Consider the following 14,905-nt stretch of genomic DNA (forward strand, 5'->3'; position numbering starts at 1 on the left):
GATGAATGTGGATGCTTTTGGGAATGTTTTCTTACAGGGAATATTTGAAGCTAACTGTTGTACTTATATTTTAGCTAGGAGGGAAGCCCTGTTGTAATATGACCATGGAGACCTTTTGTGCATAAAAGAGGGAGGAAAGGAGATAATAGATTTCCTTGCCTAATACTTCTGGTTGGATTAATTGAGCCTTTCAATTCACCATTAACAAGAACTGAATAAGAAACAATGGAAACACATAGTATCATCAAGGCAATCCACTTTTCATTAAATCCCAATTTATGCATGATTGCCTCCAAAAAGGACCATTTAACTCTTTCATAGGCTTTACTCATATCTAGCTTAAGGACCATAAAACTATCTTTTGCTAGATTATATCTTTGCATACCGTAAGGAGATTCAAAAGCTATCAAGATATCATTAGAAATGAGGTGATGTTTTGTGAAAGCACTTAGTTATTAAAATTTTCACATTTATTTAATTGACATTGTATGGTCACAATTTACACCCAAACCCCAACAGTAAGAAGGGGATAGGCCCAAAAAGCCTAATACAATGAAATTTGTAGAGAGTGGGCTTGAAATTTAGGTTCGAGTGATGTTGGATAACAAAAATGATGGGCTAGATTACCACGTCACATACAATGAACTGTTTATGTAACAGAATTTCTCCTTGGACACAAGCCCAGGATGATTTGTATCATCTTTCCCTCTTCCAAAGATAGATTACAATTATGAATGGTGGTGTGTACAGAATTTTCTCTCTTTCTCTTTTAATCCCCCCTCCTGAACGTCTTTTTTTCCTTTTATATCATCCTCCTTCTTTTCCCTATCTTCCACGTATGGATCAAATTATCAATTTAGATACTTATCCCATCAACCTATCCCTGAAGTCTTTAGAGGTAGTTGTAAGGCTGAACCCTGATGCTCAGGCATCACTTCCCCATTAATGTGGCCAGAGAAGTAGTTGCAGAGTATTTAATGCAGTGCTAACAGCTTTATCTTAGATATTTCGTAACTCTTCTTCTTATCTTATACATCCACCATGCCTGTCCTTACTTGTAGGATTTCTTAGAATATCGCCCTTGGATGCCAGACAGCCTTCTCCTACCTTGGCTTTACATAGCCGATGACATACTCCTCCTTGGACCAACTTCTTAGATATACTTGATCAGATATCACTTCTTTACCTATTGGTATTGCTTCGTGAGTTGACATTCTTACTTCCTCGGACTATTCAGTATCCTCAGATTGGGCCTTTAGCCCAACAAATACTCTTAGACCAACCCAACACATATTCCTGAGCCCACTAACCCTACAGACATTTTATGATTGATGTAAAATAATGAAAATAATATTAGCAATAGATTCATGTGAAAGTGATATTAGATTAATCATATCATGCAAATGTGATGTGAACTTTTTTAGAGTGATTTTACTTTTTAGCATTGCAATTGGAATAATTTTAAAGAATAACAGCATGCTTTCTCAAGAAGAAAAATTAAGTTCAATTCGATATTTAATAATCAATACAATTTAATGCAAACCGGCTAGTAGATGCGTAGATGCTAGATTGTAGAATATATATTCAACATATGACGTCCACTCTATAATTATTACTATTTATTATTAAGTTAAGACACTAATTGATTTTTTGAAAAGTAAATCTCTTACTTAAGAGTAACAAAATTTTACCATTTGAGCTAGCTTCAACCAACTATAATCAATAAATAAATTGCATCTTTTTATGGATAGAATAATTGATCAATTGAATTGCTTTCTGCTTGGTTCGGTTTCTGGATGTATGCTATCATGCTCTTGGTAAGAAATAATAAAATAGCAGGGTATGGAAATACATGGAGTAGTTTCACTCAGGAAAGGTGTGAAAAGAGAACAGATACATGCATCTGATCCGACAAAGGTATGGTTGTTTTACTAATTGTACCAGTAGATGAGACCCCTCACTTCCCCCATTGTTTTGAGCCACTTGTTTTCGAAGTGCCAGTGGTTTCCTCAATTTTTCTTCAAAATTCTATTTCACGTCTTGGTTATCTTGACTTGTTGCTTGTGGCCCTACGTCATTTTTGGATAAGGATGGGGTTCAAACATATAAACCATGACATTACCATGTGTTCTTTCTTAATTTATTTCTGTCTCTCGGATCAGACAAAGAATCTACCTTGAACTGCTCATCAATCACTATCTTTTTCTTTTTCTTTTTTTAAGGAAAACATCAATCACTATATATCCTAGGGTGCAAATGCATCCGGTACTTTAGATGATATTATATAGAAAGTAATTTAGCAAAAAAAAAATTATATAAAAAGTAAATCACTAAGAGAAATTTATTATTTTTCTAAGTAAAGAGAGGTCCATGCTATAGCAAGTGCCTTTTATTAAAAGTAACAATTTGCAAGTTCAAGTCCAAAATCAATTTCTCCAAAACAAATTAAGAGGAAAAGATTACTTACTATAACCTTTCTCAACCTACAAATAGTATGAGTTTTGTGTACTTAACAGGACCTTTTATAAACTATATATAAAAAAGGAAAAAATAATGATTATAGAAAATTAATCACTAATACTAATAGCTTTTTATTTTTGGGAGAAGGAAAAGAATTTATAACTTAAAGAAGTCATTATTCATCCCAAAATAACAATAATAATAGAGCTATTCCAATTCTTGGGTTAAAATGAGCCACCCTAATTTGTTGTCATTTTGTCAACACACTTTTCATAAAATAAATAAATAAATAAATAAATAAATAAACGTTTGTGACCCACATGAGAAGTGCCAATTGGAATGGAAAAAAAATATTAATTAGTTGGGGACAAGACAAGACAAGTCATGAAATTGAATAGGGTGCAAGAACATCAAAGAGAAATGCGGCTAGCAACGACAAGAACAGTTGCGTTTAAATCAAAGAATGAAAGATAGGAACTGGTGGAATATGTTTATGAACCATTATATTTATAACTAAGAAGGGGTCTAAAATATACAATTATTATTATTTTTGGCTAAAGTCTAAAAAACAATTAATATAAAAGAAAGAAATCATTGTTATAATGACAAAGTCTCAGACTGTTATTTGATTTCATAGGTGCTTTCGGTAAGCACTTCGTCTAAATGAATCAAGTTCAAAGAGACTGTTACTTGATTTCAGAGGTGCTTTCGGTAAGCACTACTTCTAAATGAATCAAGTTCAAAGAAATGTTGAAATTTTTTAATTTATCCCATGCATGGAAGAAAGTACTGCCAAAAAAGTTTAGGAACATCTTTTTTGTCAATTTATATGTAGAGAAAAGCAGTAGATCTATGTATAAATGATTGCTCATTATTAACAATCCTTCTCATCAAATCATGAAAAAATATTGTGACCAATGGATCAGTATAAGATTTTAAATAGTAATTCTACATGTATCATATATAACAAATGGCTTCTTTTTTTATTTCAAAATATAATGTAAAAAAATATTGTCTTTGACACTTTAATTATGAGAAACTAATGCAAAAATTATTTTCTATAAAAAAATCATGCAAGTCTACATACTGCATGAAAGGGTACCTTTTGAGCATTTAATTGCAAGTCTACAAACAAAATAATTTCATTTATGTAATTTTAAAATATCTTTTATTTGGATTTAGCTTACCTCTAATACTTTTTTAAAATTAATATCTTTTTATTTTAATGAGAGATAACCACATCACCTATTAAGTAAATAAAACGTGAGGATTAAAACTCATTACCACTTCCCATTGTATATTTAAAACAAAAGAACATATTCAGTTAAAAAAAGTATTAGAGGTAAGCCAAACCCCCTTTATTCACCAAAATATAAATTTATTAAGAATGAAAAAATCAGTTCATAGATGCTTTTAGGCTCCTCTCCTAATCTCCTTTTCATGCCAAATAGCTAGATGCAGTTAAATATCTATAAATATTATACTATTGCGAGAGTTTTTGTAGTTCAACTTAATGGAGACCGTTAGGATTTAAATCTCTCATCCTTATTATTAAATTATAAAAAATAAATATAATAATATCCATACTTATGCAAATCATAAAAGTGATCAAATTTATAATATTTTAATATAATTAGAGTGTGTTTTATTGGTAAAATTTTAATGAATTATTTTGTCTTAAAAATGTATTAATATATATATATATATATAATGAATGATTTTTTTATTTTATTTTATTTTTAAATTGAGGTGAAAACGAAGTGTTAGACAATTTATTATTACCCTCTCATGCATTATGTGAAGTAAAAAACTTGCAATTAAGTAGCTACACTGGTTACAAACCCAACAACTCTAAAATACCCCTTGATCCACTCCCCTTCACTCATTAGATTTAGATTTAGAGGTATCCTAGAGCTGTTGGGTTTAAAAACAATGTAGATGCTTAACTGTGGGTTCTTAGAGTTAGAGATGGGTTAATATTGAGTGTTTATTTGAATATTCAGAATCTAGTAGTAGAGCTTGATGAATGTAATTAGATATTGTTTGAATATTGATGAATGTAGTGTAGGATGTTGTTTGGGAATGTTTTCTTACAAAGAAGCTAACCGTTGTGCTTATCTTTTAGCAAGGAGGGGAACTTTGTCCTAATACGACTTTGTAACTTTTGATAACCCCCATCTTATTGCTTTTGTTATTAGGGTCCGATTAATGTGCGTTTATTTTTGGTAAAATTTTTTGAAAATTAAAAAAATTGTCAATATTTTTTCAATTCTCGAGAAAAAAAATTTTAAAAATAATTAATTATTGTGTGTCCTTAGGACATACATTAGCAAAATTCTTGTTATTTTATGACAACTTTGACTTGTGTTGTGATTGCAATATTGGAATTCTGCTAGTCTTTGAATGAAATGCAATCTAACCAAAAAGAAATCTTTTTGTATAATTATTGCCTACTCTTTTCTTTTGTTGATAACTTCAATTACATGTTTCTAGAAGACTGTATACTTGTATTATCCTATCAATGGTAGTATAAAAAATGGATTAAGAAATTCAATGAAAGGATCGAAACCATGAGATAAGGCTAATCGACTTTCTTAACATCAACATTTGTAATAATATGAATTTTGGGGATCCTGGAAAAGCTTTAGTCAAATCCCAAACTATTCTTTTGAGGTAATCATTCAAAACACTCTCTCTCTCTCTCTCCTACCTATTGGAAATATAATCTTCAACTCCTTAAGCTTTAAGCCATACTACTACTGGAATTCACATTAATATGGGTAGTACCTTAAATGTCAAAACGTGACTATCACCGCCAAACTAGCTAGGAAATGAAAATTTCCTGTTAGGCCACCCTCGTTTGTTATCATGACTCATGACCTCTCCAGCACAAAATGCAAAGCTTTAGAGCCCATCCATGAATCTCATCAAACAATTAAGATTTGAAAATAAAAGCGTATCCCAACTTATTTTTTATAAGCATTTAAAAAAAAAAAAAACACCCTTAGAAAATATCATTCATAGTAGAGATTCTGTGGCCAGATTATATTCATTTTGGTTACAAATTTTTGTATCCAAAAGTGAAGTGAGGCAGGTCTCAATGGTGCAAGGGACAAATTAGATTAGACCATTTTTTTTTTTCTGTGAGTTTTTAGAAAATTATCCCTTTTAATTGAAACAAAAATGATACTACTACATACATTAAATAACTAACTAATCCAAAGCAAAGAACCATGATTGAGAATTGAGATATTGGTGCCATTTTCGTATCTCAGCAAAAAATGGACCCAAGAACCTAGAATTTTGACAAATAGATAAAAATAAATGTAACAAAAATGAAAGAGAAAGAAAATAAATGGCAGACAAATTGAATTGCTCTCATGCCTCGGTGCCAAAAGGATCAAAGTAATACCCAAATACTTGGACAAAATGACAAAAAAAAAGGACCAAAATTGGGCATCCCCGGCCCATGCCAAAATTAGAACCCAAGAACCAAAAATCAAAATCAGCAACAATTTATGCTCATGTTAGAAAACTGACTAGACAAGCCAGACCCGCCAGCCAAATTGCTTCTCTTGGACTTGTTCACCATTGGAGGTGAAGGTGCCCACTTGCTGTAATTTTGTGCATCACCTTTTGTTTCTCTATGACTGTTCTCTGATGATCCTACTGCAGTAGGGAGTTTGTGACAGTCAGAGAGCCATTTAGACTGCATGTAAGTAATAGTCCTCCAAGGGGGTATGTGGAGTCCTCTCTCTCTAAGGGACTGTTTGGCAGCTGAGCATAGAATTGAGATTATCTTGTTGAGCTTGTCCTCAGTCCCCACAAAGATGTGTGGGAGTATATTTGTGAGCTCCTTGTAGGTTGGCGTAGGCCTTGCTAGCTCAAACTGTGACTTGAAGTCTATATCCACTATGAGCCTCATTGGATCACCATTTCCATTTTGCACTGTGATATCAATGTAGTCATAATCACCTGTTAAAAAAAACCCAAGAAATACTTAAAAGAGTGTTAAGTTAACCCACGTCCAAGTGGGATCCACACCAAAAACACCTGTACTCAAGCGCGTATCTCCCACGCGCTTCAAATTTGGGTGACCAAAACGATTCAAAGATGCATTTAGTAACAACTTATTAGAATTTCCTCAGGAAGATAAGGATATTCGAACAGATATGCATGTAGTGGGACATATACATATCGTTACCATATAAAAGTTTTTATTTTTTTAACTTCATGATATGTCTTTCTGGGCATTTTCCTCTTTTTGGTAACTGAACCGTAAATGACAAATTGCGTATCAACTTTCGTAAGTCGTATTATAGTACTTACACAAAAATGTTTTGTTTGTGCTAAAACCGACCACAACTTTAAATTCTTTTAACCAAAGTGGAAACATTGTTATTAGAGTTGTGGAATAGAAGGGACATAATTGGATTTTATGCAAAAAATAAGAAATTGACAAATTGAGTGAGCCACAAAAGAGGGATATATAGAGAGAGAAAGAGACACACCAGCAGGGCATCCCAAGGAAGTGAGCCAAGATGTTTGACATAGAGAAGCATTATAGCCATCTATCTTGTGCTTCATTACAAGCCACTTTTTCAGACTAGTCGTTTTCTTAGCGCCCCTTTTCTTTCTCATGTGCCTCAACACACACTCTAGGACCTCAGCCTCAGCCTGTGTCTTACTCCCAACAATCTCCTGAAACCACACAAAAATCAGCAAAATATATGATCTCTCTCACATACACACAAAGAAAACCAACAAAACAAATATATAATAAATACAAGAAAAAACATATATACCTGTAAAGTGAGATATTGGGTATGATAGTTAAGAGGAAGGCAGGTTGAGGAAGCAGAAAAAATGGGAGATGGTGATTCTGATTCTATAAAATCCTCTATCATCTGAACTAGTCTTTCCTCTTCTGAGCTACTCATCTGTGTGTGTGTGTGTGTGTCTCTCTCTCTGTGTGTGCAGATGGAGCTTTGATTGATGTATTCTGTAATATTGGGGACTAGAAAAAAAAATAGAGATAAAGTTTGATAAGTTGTTGGGTGTTGTAGTAGGAGACTAGAAGTAGAACATATATGGTTTTATTGTGGGGTTTTTGAAGATGGTGCTCATTTGTTTCTTTATATGGCAGACTCAGACAGGGGCATAGGGCGGTGGAAATTACATCCATATGGTGACAGATGAGGTCATGAAAAGAGACGGGGCACTTTGATATTGCATATATAAACATAGTAAGTGAAAATAGAAGAAATGGTAAATATAATACCGCAAATTAAAAGAGAGTAAAAATGTGGGTAGCTCTAGACTCTAGTAGCTAGGGAATATTAATGGAGAATATTCCATATGCATATAAACATATAAGGTGAAAGCATATAAAAAATATATATATATATATATATAAGGTGAAAATGACACAAAAAAGAAAGGTGGCATGGTATTGATATCTGATCCAGAAGCTACTCTACTTCAAAGATTATTCAATTTTTAACTGCTTAATGAATAGGCATAAGTACACTTTTGGTTCTTATATTTTGGGCCGATTCATATTTTGGTCTAAAAATACATTTCATTTTTATTGTTGTCCCTAAAAAAAGAAAATCGATTTTATTTTAGTTATTGCCGTCAACTCACTAACAAAAAATCCTACATGACAAACAGAGTGCCATGTTTGCACTGACGTGGCATTAAAATATCATTAAAAATTCTATTTGGCATTTTTAGTTCCACGTCAACATTTTAATTATTTTTACAAAAACCAAATCAGAAAATATAATTTTGATTTAAACTGAAAATACAAATTTGATTTAAACTCAAGTCTCACATTTTCATGCATTTTATGCTTTCTTCACCAAACACAAATATACAGAAGATTTAGGTTAAGCTGGAAATTAGATCAACTTCACTAGTTCTCTTCTCCTCTCTCTCTATCTTAGCTATTCCACAGCTACCATGAGCCACCACCGACTGTGATTTTTCTCCAAACCTCTATCCTCACGATCTTACTCTCTCTAATCCTTCGATACTCACAAATCGGCAAAGCCTCTATGGCCGAACCTTGAGCTTTTCATCATACTAAATCGGCAAGGCCTCTCTTTCAGTGTCCTTTGCTCCTCCGCTTTGGTCACCAAAGGTTCAATCTAGGTTTGTTTTTCCATCTGGGTGTTGTTTGTTTTAAATTTATGTGTTTTTCTTTTCCATGTGGGTTTAATGATTTTTCTAGGTTTATTGGTTTCGGTGGAGGTGGTGTTTGGATATGGAAAATGTGAACATCACTGGTGGTGGCCGTAGCATGCAGCAAAAAGAGAATCAATGCCCATTAGTGGGTATCTGGGTTTGTTTGATACTTGCATGACTGAGTTTGTTCGATACTTGCATGATTGAGTTTGTTCAGATCTGGGTATCCTTGCTATTGATCTTGGTATGTTTGTGTTTTTGTTTTTTGGAGAGAACGTGGTGTCGTTTGTTTGGTTTAAATTTGGGTATCTTGCTTGCTCTTGTCCTGGGTTTTTTGTGTGTTTGTTTCTCAAGAGAAATTATGGGTTTGTGGGTTTGCTTCTGATTGAGTTGATTATTGGTTTATGGGTTTATTTCTTCGGTTTATTTATGGTTTGGTTTCTTTGGATTTGATAAAGATTAGATTTGGTTACTGGATTTGGATTTGGGGTTTGCTAGAGATTAGATTTGGGGTTTGCTGGATTTGATCTCTTTTTTTTTTTTTTTTTTTTTTTTCGTTTTTGTTGTTGTGATTTGGGTTTGAGTTATTGGTTGCTGGGTTTGTGTTCTTGTAATCTAAGTTTGAGTTCTTCATTGCTGGGTTTGATTGGGAAGAACACAAAGAAGAATTTGTAATGTTCTTATGAAAATTAATAATGATAAGTATATTTTTTTTAATTAAATCAGATTTAAGGTTTTTAAAAAAAATCTAATTTCATTTTTTATATAATTTTTTTGACGTGGATTTGTATAAAAAAATTGAAATGCTGACGTGGTATTTAAAAATGCCAAATAATTATTTTTAATAATATTTTAATGGTCACGTCAGTGCCAAGTTAGCAAGCAAGACACTCCATCTGCCATATAGGAGGTTTCCGTTAGTGGGTTGACGGCAGGGATTATTTTAAAAACAATTTTCTTTTTTTAGGGACTACATTAGTAACGAAATCAATTTCGGAACCAAAATGGGAATTGACCCAAAATGTAGGAATCAAAAGTGCATTTTCGCCTAATATATAAGGGTAGATGGACCTTGTCATAAACCTTTGTAAAGTTGTGATTTACAACTGTTTTGTATTGGCTTTAATTCCGTGCCAAATTTGATTGTATTTTTATTCAATATTTTGTACCTTGTATTTATTGTGGGATTTTATTGTAAGGGTTGTGTGATAGAGAGAGGAGAGAGTGTGTGAAGACTTAAACATTTAAAGACAGAAGATTTTTCGCGGGTAGCTCGCGACTAAGCATCCCGCGAAGTGATGCATGTGCCTTGCACATGACTGGATTGCGAAAAGTCATGATAGATGGTGATAGCTAGTTTTTGCAAGTGTCTCGCAGGTAAGTCCTTTTCGCGAGATACCCGCAAAATAGTTTGTTTTGCTATTTTTTCCTATCTGCTCCACTACATTCACATACACACTATATATACCATCATTACCCACATATTGAGTAGAGAGTTTTTCAGAAGAGAAAACCCTAACCTCAACTCTTGAGAGTGTGAGATTGTCATATTCACAATTCTACACATCATCCATTGTGGTTATCCTCTACTCCTACCTCTCCATTTCTAAATCCTTGAGAGGTTGATAGCCCAAACACTTACCACACCCATACTGAGTGTCCAGTGAGTTTTTGGTGCTGCTGGGAAGCATTGGAAGAAGCCAAGCTTTTGGCGGATGCAATCGGGCGCATTGCGGAATCCAGAAAGTTAGACAGGACATGGTTCCGAGAAGCCTTGTTGGAGTAGGAGCTTGGAGGACTTAGGTGCATTGGGTAGACTAGGCTTGGAGGGTCTTTTTCTATTCGTGTATCCCAATTTATTGTTTAGTGGATCAATTTACTGCTTGGAGGGCGGCAGAGAGATTTTTCGCCGAGTTCTTCGGTTTCCTCTTCGATAACACATCGGTGTGTTGTGTTGTGTTTGCATCTCTCTTCCCTACTCTTTTAGCTTTCATTTTACTGATGTGCTTTAATGAATATGGCTTAAAGTAGTTGTATTGTTTGTTCACTCGCATTTACTCTATTCCGCACTTAGTTTAAGTTATAGTAAAATTAACCGAGCCGTAATTTTTTATTTTGTGATCTAAACAGCTCTTGTGATTTTAACACAAATTCGAGCTTTCAATTGGTATCAGAGCGGGTGCACTTGTTGTGGTTTCATTACCTAAGTGCGATCCAAGACCCTTTTTGTGATGGATCGGTCACAATCTCTCAATGTTCCACCATTCTTTGATGGAAGCAACTATGCTTTTTGGAAAGTCCGTATGAGGGCATTTCTTTGTTCTATAGATGAGTTCATATGGGATTTCGTTGAGAATGGGTATGTCAGACCCACAATAGCCAAGTCCGAACGGGACAAGGTAGCACTTGCATTGGCAAATGCCAATAGCAAAGCAATTAACGCTATATTTTGTGGTGTGTCTACTGATGAATTTCACAGGATATCGTATGTGAAGACCGCTAAGGAAGCTTGGACAATTCTTGAGACTACCTATGAAGGTACCAAGAAGGTCAAGGACACAAAACTTCAAATGCTTACCACTCGATTTGAAGAGCTTAAGATGAGTAATGATGAGTCACTTGATTCATTCTATGGGAAGCTCAACGAAATCGTGATTGCCAAGCTCAATCTCGATGAAAAGATTAAGGATGCTAAGGTGGTGAGAAAGATCTTGAGATCCTTACAGGAGAGTTATCGTGCGAAGGTTACTGCTATAGAAGAAAGTAAAGATTTGGACGAGATTGAGATTCAAGAGTTAATTGGATCTCTCCAAACATCCTTACAGGAGAGTTATCGTGCGAAGGTTATTGCTATAGAAGAAAGTAAAGATTTGGACGAGATTGAGATTCAAGAGTTAATTGGATCTCTCCAAACCTATGAACTCGAACTGCCTTCTCACAAGCCAAGCAAATCGCTTGCACTCAAAACCATCAATGAGAGGACGGACGACTCTTCCGAAGAAGATGATGTGGAGAAAGAAGTAGCATTCCTTGCAAAGAACTTCCAGAAATTTTTGAAGATGAAGAACAGTGGAAAGTCCTTTAGCAAAAGAAAGTTCTCATCATCCAAAGGTGGTAGAAAGAAGTTCAAGAAGAAAGATGGGAAGGACTCTCAATCCTCCCAAGGAGTTGTGTGCTTTGAATGCAACGGCCATGGACACATCAAGAAAGAATGTCTCAACTACTTGAAAGGGAAGGGTAAGGTGTTTGCCATTACTTTTAGCGACTCTGAAAGCTCAAATTTAGACTCGGAAGAAGAGTGTGACAGTGACGAGAACTATAGGGCTTTCATGACAATTACCTCCACTGAATCTAAAGATGATTTGAGCAATTTGGTAAATGAACTTGGTGAGCATTCCGAGGGTGAGGAAGTTGAAGAATTAGAAGATGAAGATGTATGCCAAAATAAAGGAGAGAGCAATCTTCAAGAAGCATATGATTCTTTGCTAGAAGATTGTGGAAAATATGCCAAAGTTGCGAATCATGCTGTGAGAAAGATAAAGAAGAATGAAGAAGAGCATAAGTGTACTCTTGTGCAACTTAAAGAGGCAAAATGTGAAGTAGAAGGACTTAAGGGAGAGCTAGTTGAAGCTTACTCTAAGATCAAGTTTCTTGAGCTTGAAATAATCCAAGCTAATGTCAAGGTTGAGCGTATCTCCACCAAGAAACTTGACAGTGTGTTGTCTTCACAAAAATCTTCACATGACAAGACCAGTTTGGGCTATACCGGAAAAGGACGCTCCAACAGCGAACCGAAGAAGGAAGTAAGGTTCGTATCAGCCAAGAGCATTGAGAAGCTTAAAGAAGTGATGCCTGAGACTGAGACCCTTGTTGCTGAGAAAAGAACCATTGGTGTAAGACCAAAAGATAAAGGGAAGTCATTACCCAAAAATCAGAAGGGGCCTCAAGTGAAGCATGTGTGTCATCATTGTGGCGTTCAAGAGCACACAAGACCCAACTGTTTCAAGCTTCATGCACTCAAGAAAGCTGATTCCATGCGTGGCAAAGAAAGTTCAAAGAAGAAATCAAAGGGAACACAATCTAAGGGAGAAAATGAAGGACATATCATTGGAGACGTCATGGAAATGCTGAAGAAAATCTTTTTATGCCTTGCTAGCTTTACTCCAAGGTTGGAAAGCTATGTTGGTCATGCACCTCCATCCAAGGCTCTAACCCAAAACACTCGAAAAGTGTGGGTGAAGAAGGGTACCCATGCATAATTATTTCCTATGACCATGTTTTAATTCTTTCAATGTTTAGGGTCATAGGGTCATACATCATGTCATGCAATATCTTCTTGTGTCATTGCTTCCAATTCATAGCATGTTTCTTTTCCTAACTGTTTATTGTTTTTGTTTTTGTTGATCTTACTTTTTGTGTTATGTTTTTTAGTATGTTGGAAAATTCAAAAACTCATAAAAATTGAAAAATCTTTAAAAAGTTTGATCGCTTGTGTTGTGTATATCACATGTGAGTTTGGCCTAGTACTTTCGTACTAATGGCGTAGTGCATTTACGAGCTTAGCTTGTTTTGTATGCACGTCTATCTTTGTGGGATAAATCTTGAAATCTATGTGTGATTGTTGTAAATCGATCTTCAAGCTTGTCATGAATGATTAGTCAATAGTCTTGTTGGTCTTGATACATGCATAGACTTGTGCCTATATCTTTTCCCACGTTTTTATGTTTTTGCTTAAAGAGCTCATTAAATGTTAAATCTCGAAAAGAGATATTGAGCTACAAAAGCTGTCGCACATACTAGTATTTGACTGGGAAAAAGGGAAAGCGACTTGTATTGAAATGTATGGTGCCTCAAAAAGCCAAAGGCTTCTCACAAAGTCGAAATATCAAAAGTTCAGGCATTGATCTCAAAATGTGATGTACTTTGTTCAAAAATGATCATATGTTATGTCTTGTAATGGAGCCAAATGAAAAGCTTGAAAGTTATGTAAACATTCTTGTGGAAGATCATATATATTCATTTTTATAATTGAGATAGTCTACTTGACTTAGTACTAGTTGTGTATGACTTGATTGAATTGATCATTGAATCTTCACTCTAGACTAAGGATTATTCCACATTTAATACTCACACACAACACACAAGACTTAGTTCAATGAATGCTTATTTCATTTGTGTGATTGTACATGATCAAATGTGATGTGTATACTCAATTGCTTGCCGATCAAACCCAAAAAGATTTTTGAGTATTTTATATGTTTTTGAAAGTGTTTATATACTTTACTGTTTTAAGTTTTTGTTCAAAATGCATTTTTGTGTTTTTATTCAAAAACTGGTTCAGAGGCATTTTCGTGAGTAGCTCGCGACTTAGAGCTTCCCGCGAAAAGTGCTTAAGGGAAATTAAAAAGTCACATTTTTCATCCAGAGAGTCTCGCTACTGCCTCGCGAGTATTTCGCGATTAAACTCTTCTCGCGAAATGGTTTTAGGCAAAAACTGGAATTTTTTCAATTTCATATAGAGGCTATTGCGATTGTCTCGCAACTGTGTCGCTACTAAAAGCTTCTCGCAAAAGCTTTTATGTGTCTCGTGACTAATTTCACTACTGTCTAACCCACGGAAAACGCGTGTTTCCAGTTTTTATATAGCAGATGTGACATTTTTTTTGAATCATTCTTTTCCCTCACTTTGCCTCTCTCAAACCCCTCTCAACCCAAAACTCTCTTTCACTCAAACCTCATCATTTTCAAGCAAAATCTCTGCAAGGTATGTTTTTCCAAACATTGTTTTCACTTTTGTCTTAGATTTGTGCATTTTTTTGCTTAGGGTTTTAAAAATTGGGGATTTTCGAAAAATGGGTTGGGGTTCTTTTTCTTGTGAAATTTTTTTTTCAAATTTTTGATTGGGCTGAGTCCCATTTGCTGTGTTTGTATCTGTGTTGGCCCCTTGTGGCATTCTAAACATGTATTTAGGCATTTTCACATGTGTTTATGCATTGTTTATTTATGTAGAACTGTGTTGCATGCTAAGTGTTTAACAAAATGTTCAAGTGACATTTTTGTGTTGTTTTGGACTCAAATGAGTTCCAATGTTTGATTGAACATGGTTAACATGTTTTGGTCAATGGGTGTGTGTTTTACACACTTTTCCCATTTTGTACCTTACAATGCCATGCCATGCATCACCTAGGCACACACTATGCATCACCTACTGTACACACATGCATCAACACATGCACAGTCATTTTGTTCATGCGTT

The 14,905-nt window shown here is 34.7% G+C and overlaps 1 protein-coding gene across 1 annotated transcript; it reads right to left on the reverse strand.

The window, feature by feature from the left end:
• Window positions 1-5,808: 5,808 nt before the first annotated feature.
• On the reverse strand, window positions 5,809-7,563 carry LOC142624090 (uncharacterized). Its single transcript, XM_075797592.1, has 3 exons — window positions 7,266-7,563; window positions 6,972-7,161; window positions 5,809-6,435 (listed from the first exon to the last, which is right to left on the reverse strand). The coding sequence occupies exons 1-3, from the start codon at window positions 7,398-7,400 to the stop codon at window positions 5,966-5,968; spliced, it is 795 nt and encodes a 264-aa protein (XP_075653707.1). The 5' UTR covers window positions 7,401-7,563; the 3' UTR covers window positions 5,809-5,965.
• Window positions 7,564-14,905: the final 7,342 nt, after the last annotated feature.

The sequence above is a fragment of the Castanea sativa genome, chromosome 2, assembly GCF_040712315.1.
Source record: "Castanea sativa cultivar Marrone di Chiusa Pesio chromosome 2, ASM4071231v1".
In the NCBI taxonomy this organism is placed as follows: domain Eukaryota; kingdom Viridiplantae; phylum Streptophyta; class Magnoliopsida; order Fagales; family Fagaceae; genus Castanea; species Castanea sativa.

Coding starts and splice junctions, on each gene's coding strand:
- LOC142624090 (XM_075797592.1), bottom strand. CDS start 7,400: ATGAGTAGCTCAGAAGAGGAAAGACTAGTTCAGATGATAGAGGATTTT. Junction 7,162..7,265: donor CCCAATATCTCACTTTACAG/GTATATATGTTT, acceptor GTGTGGTTTCAG/GAGATTGTTGGGAGTAAGAC. Junction 6,436..6,971: donor TTCCTTGGGATGCCCTGCTG/GTGTGTCTCTTT, acceptor TTTTTTTAACAG/GTGATTATGACTACATTGAT.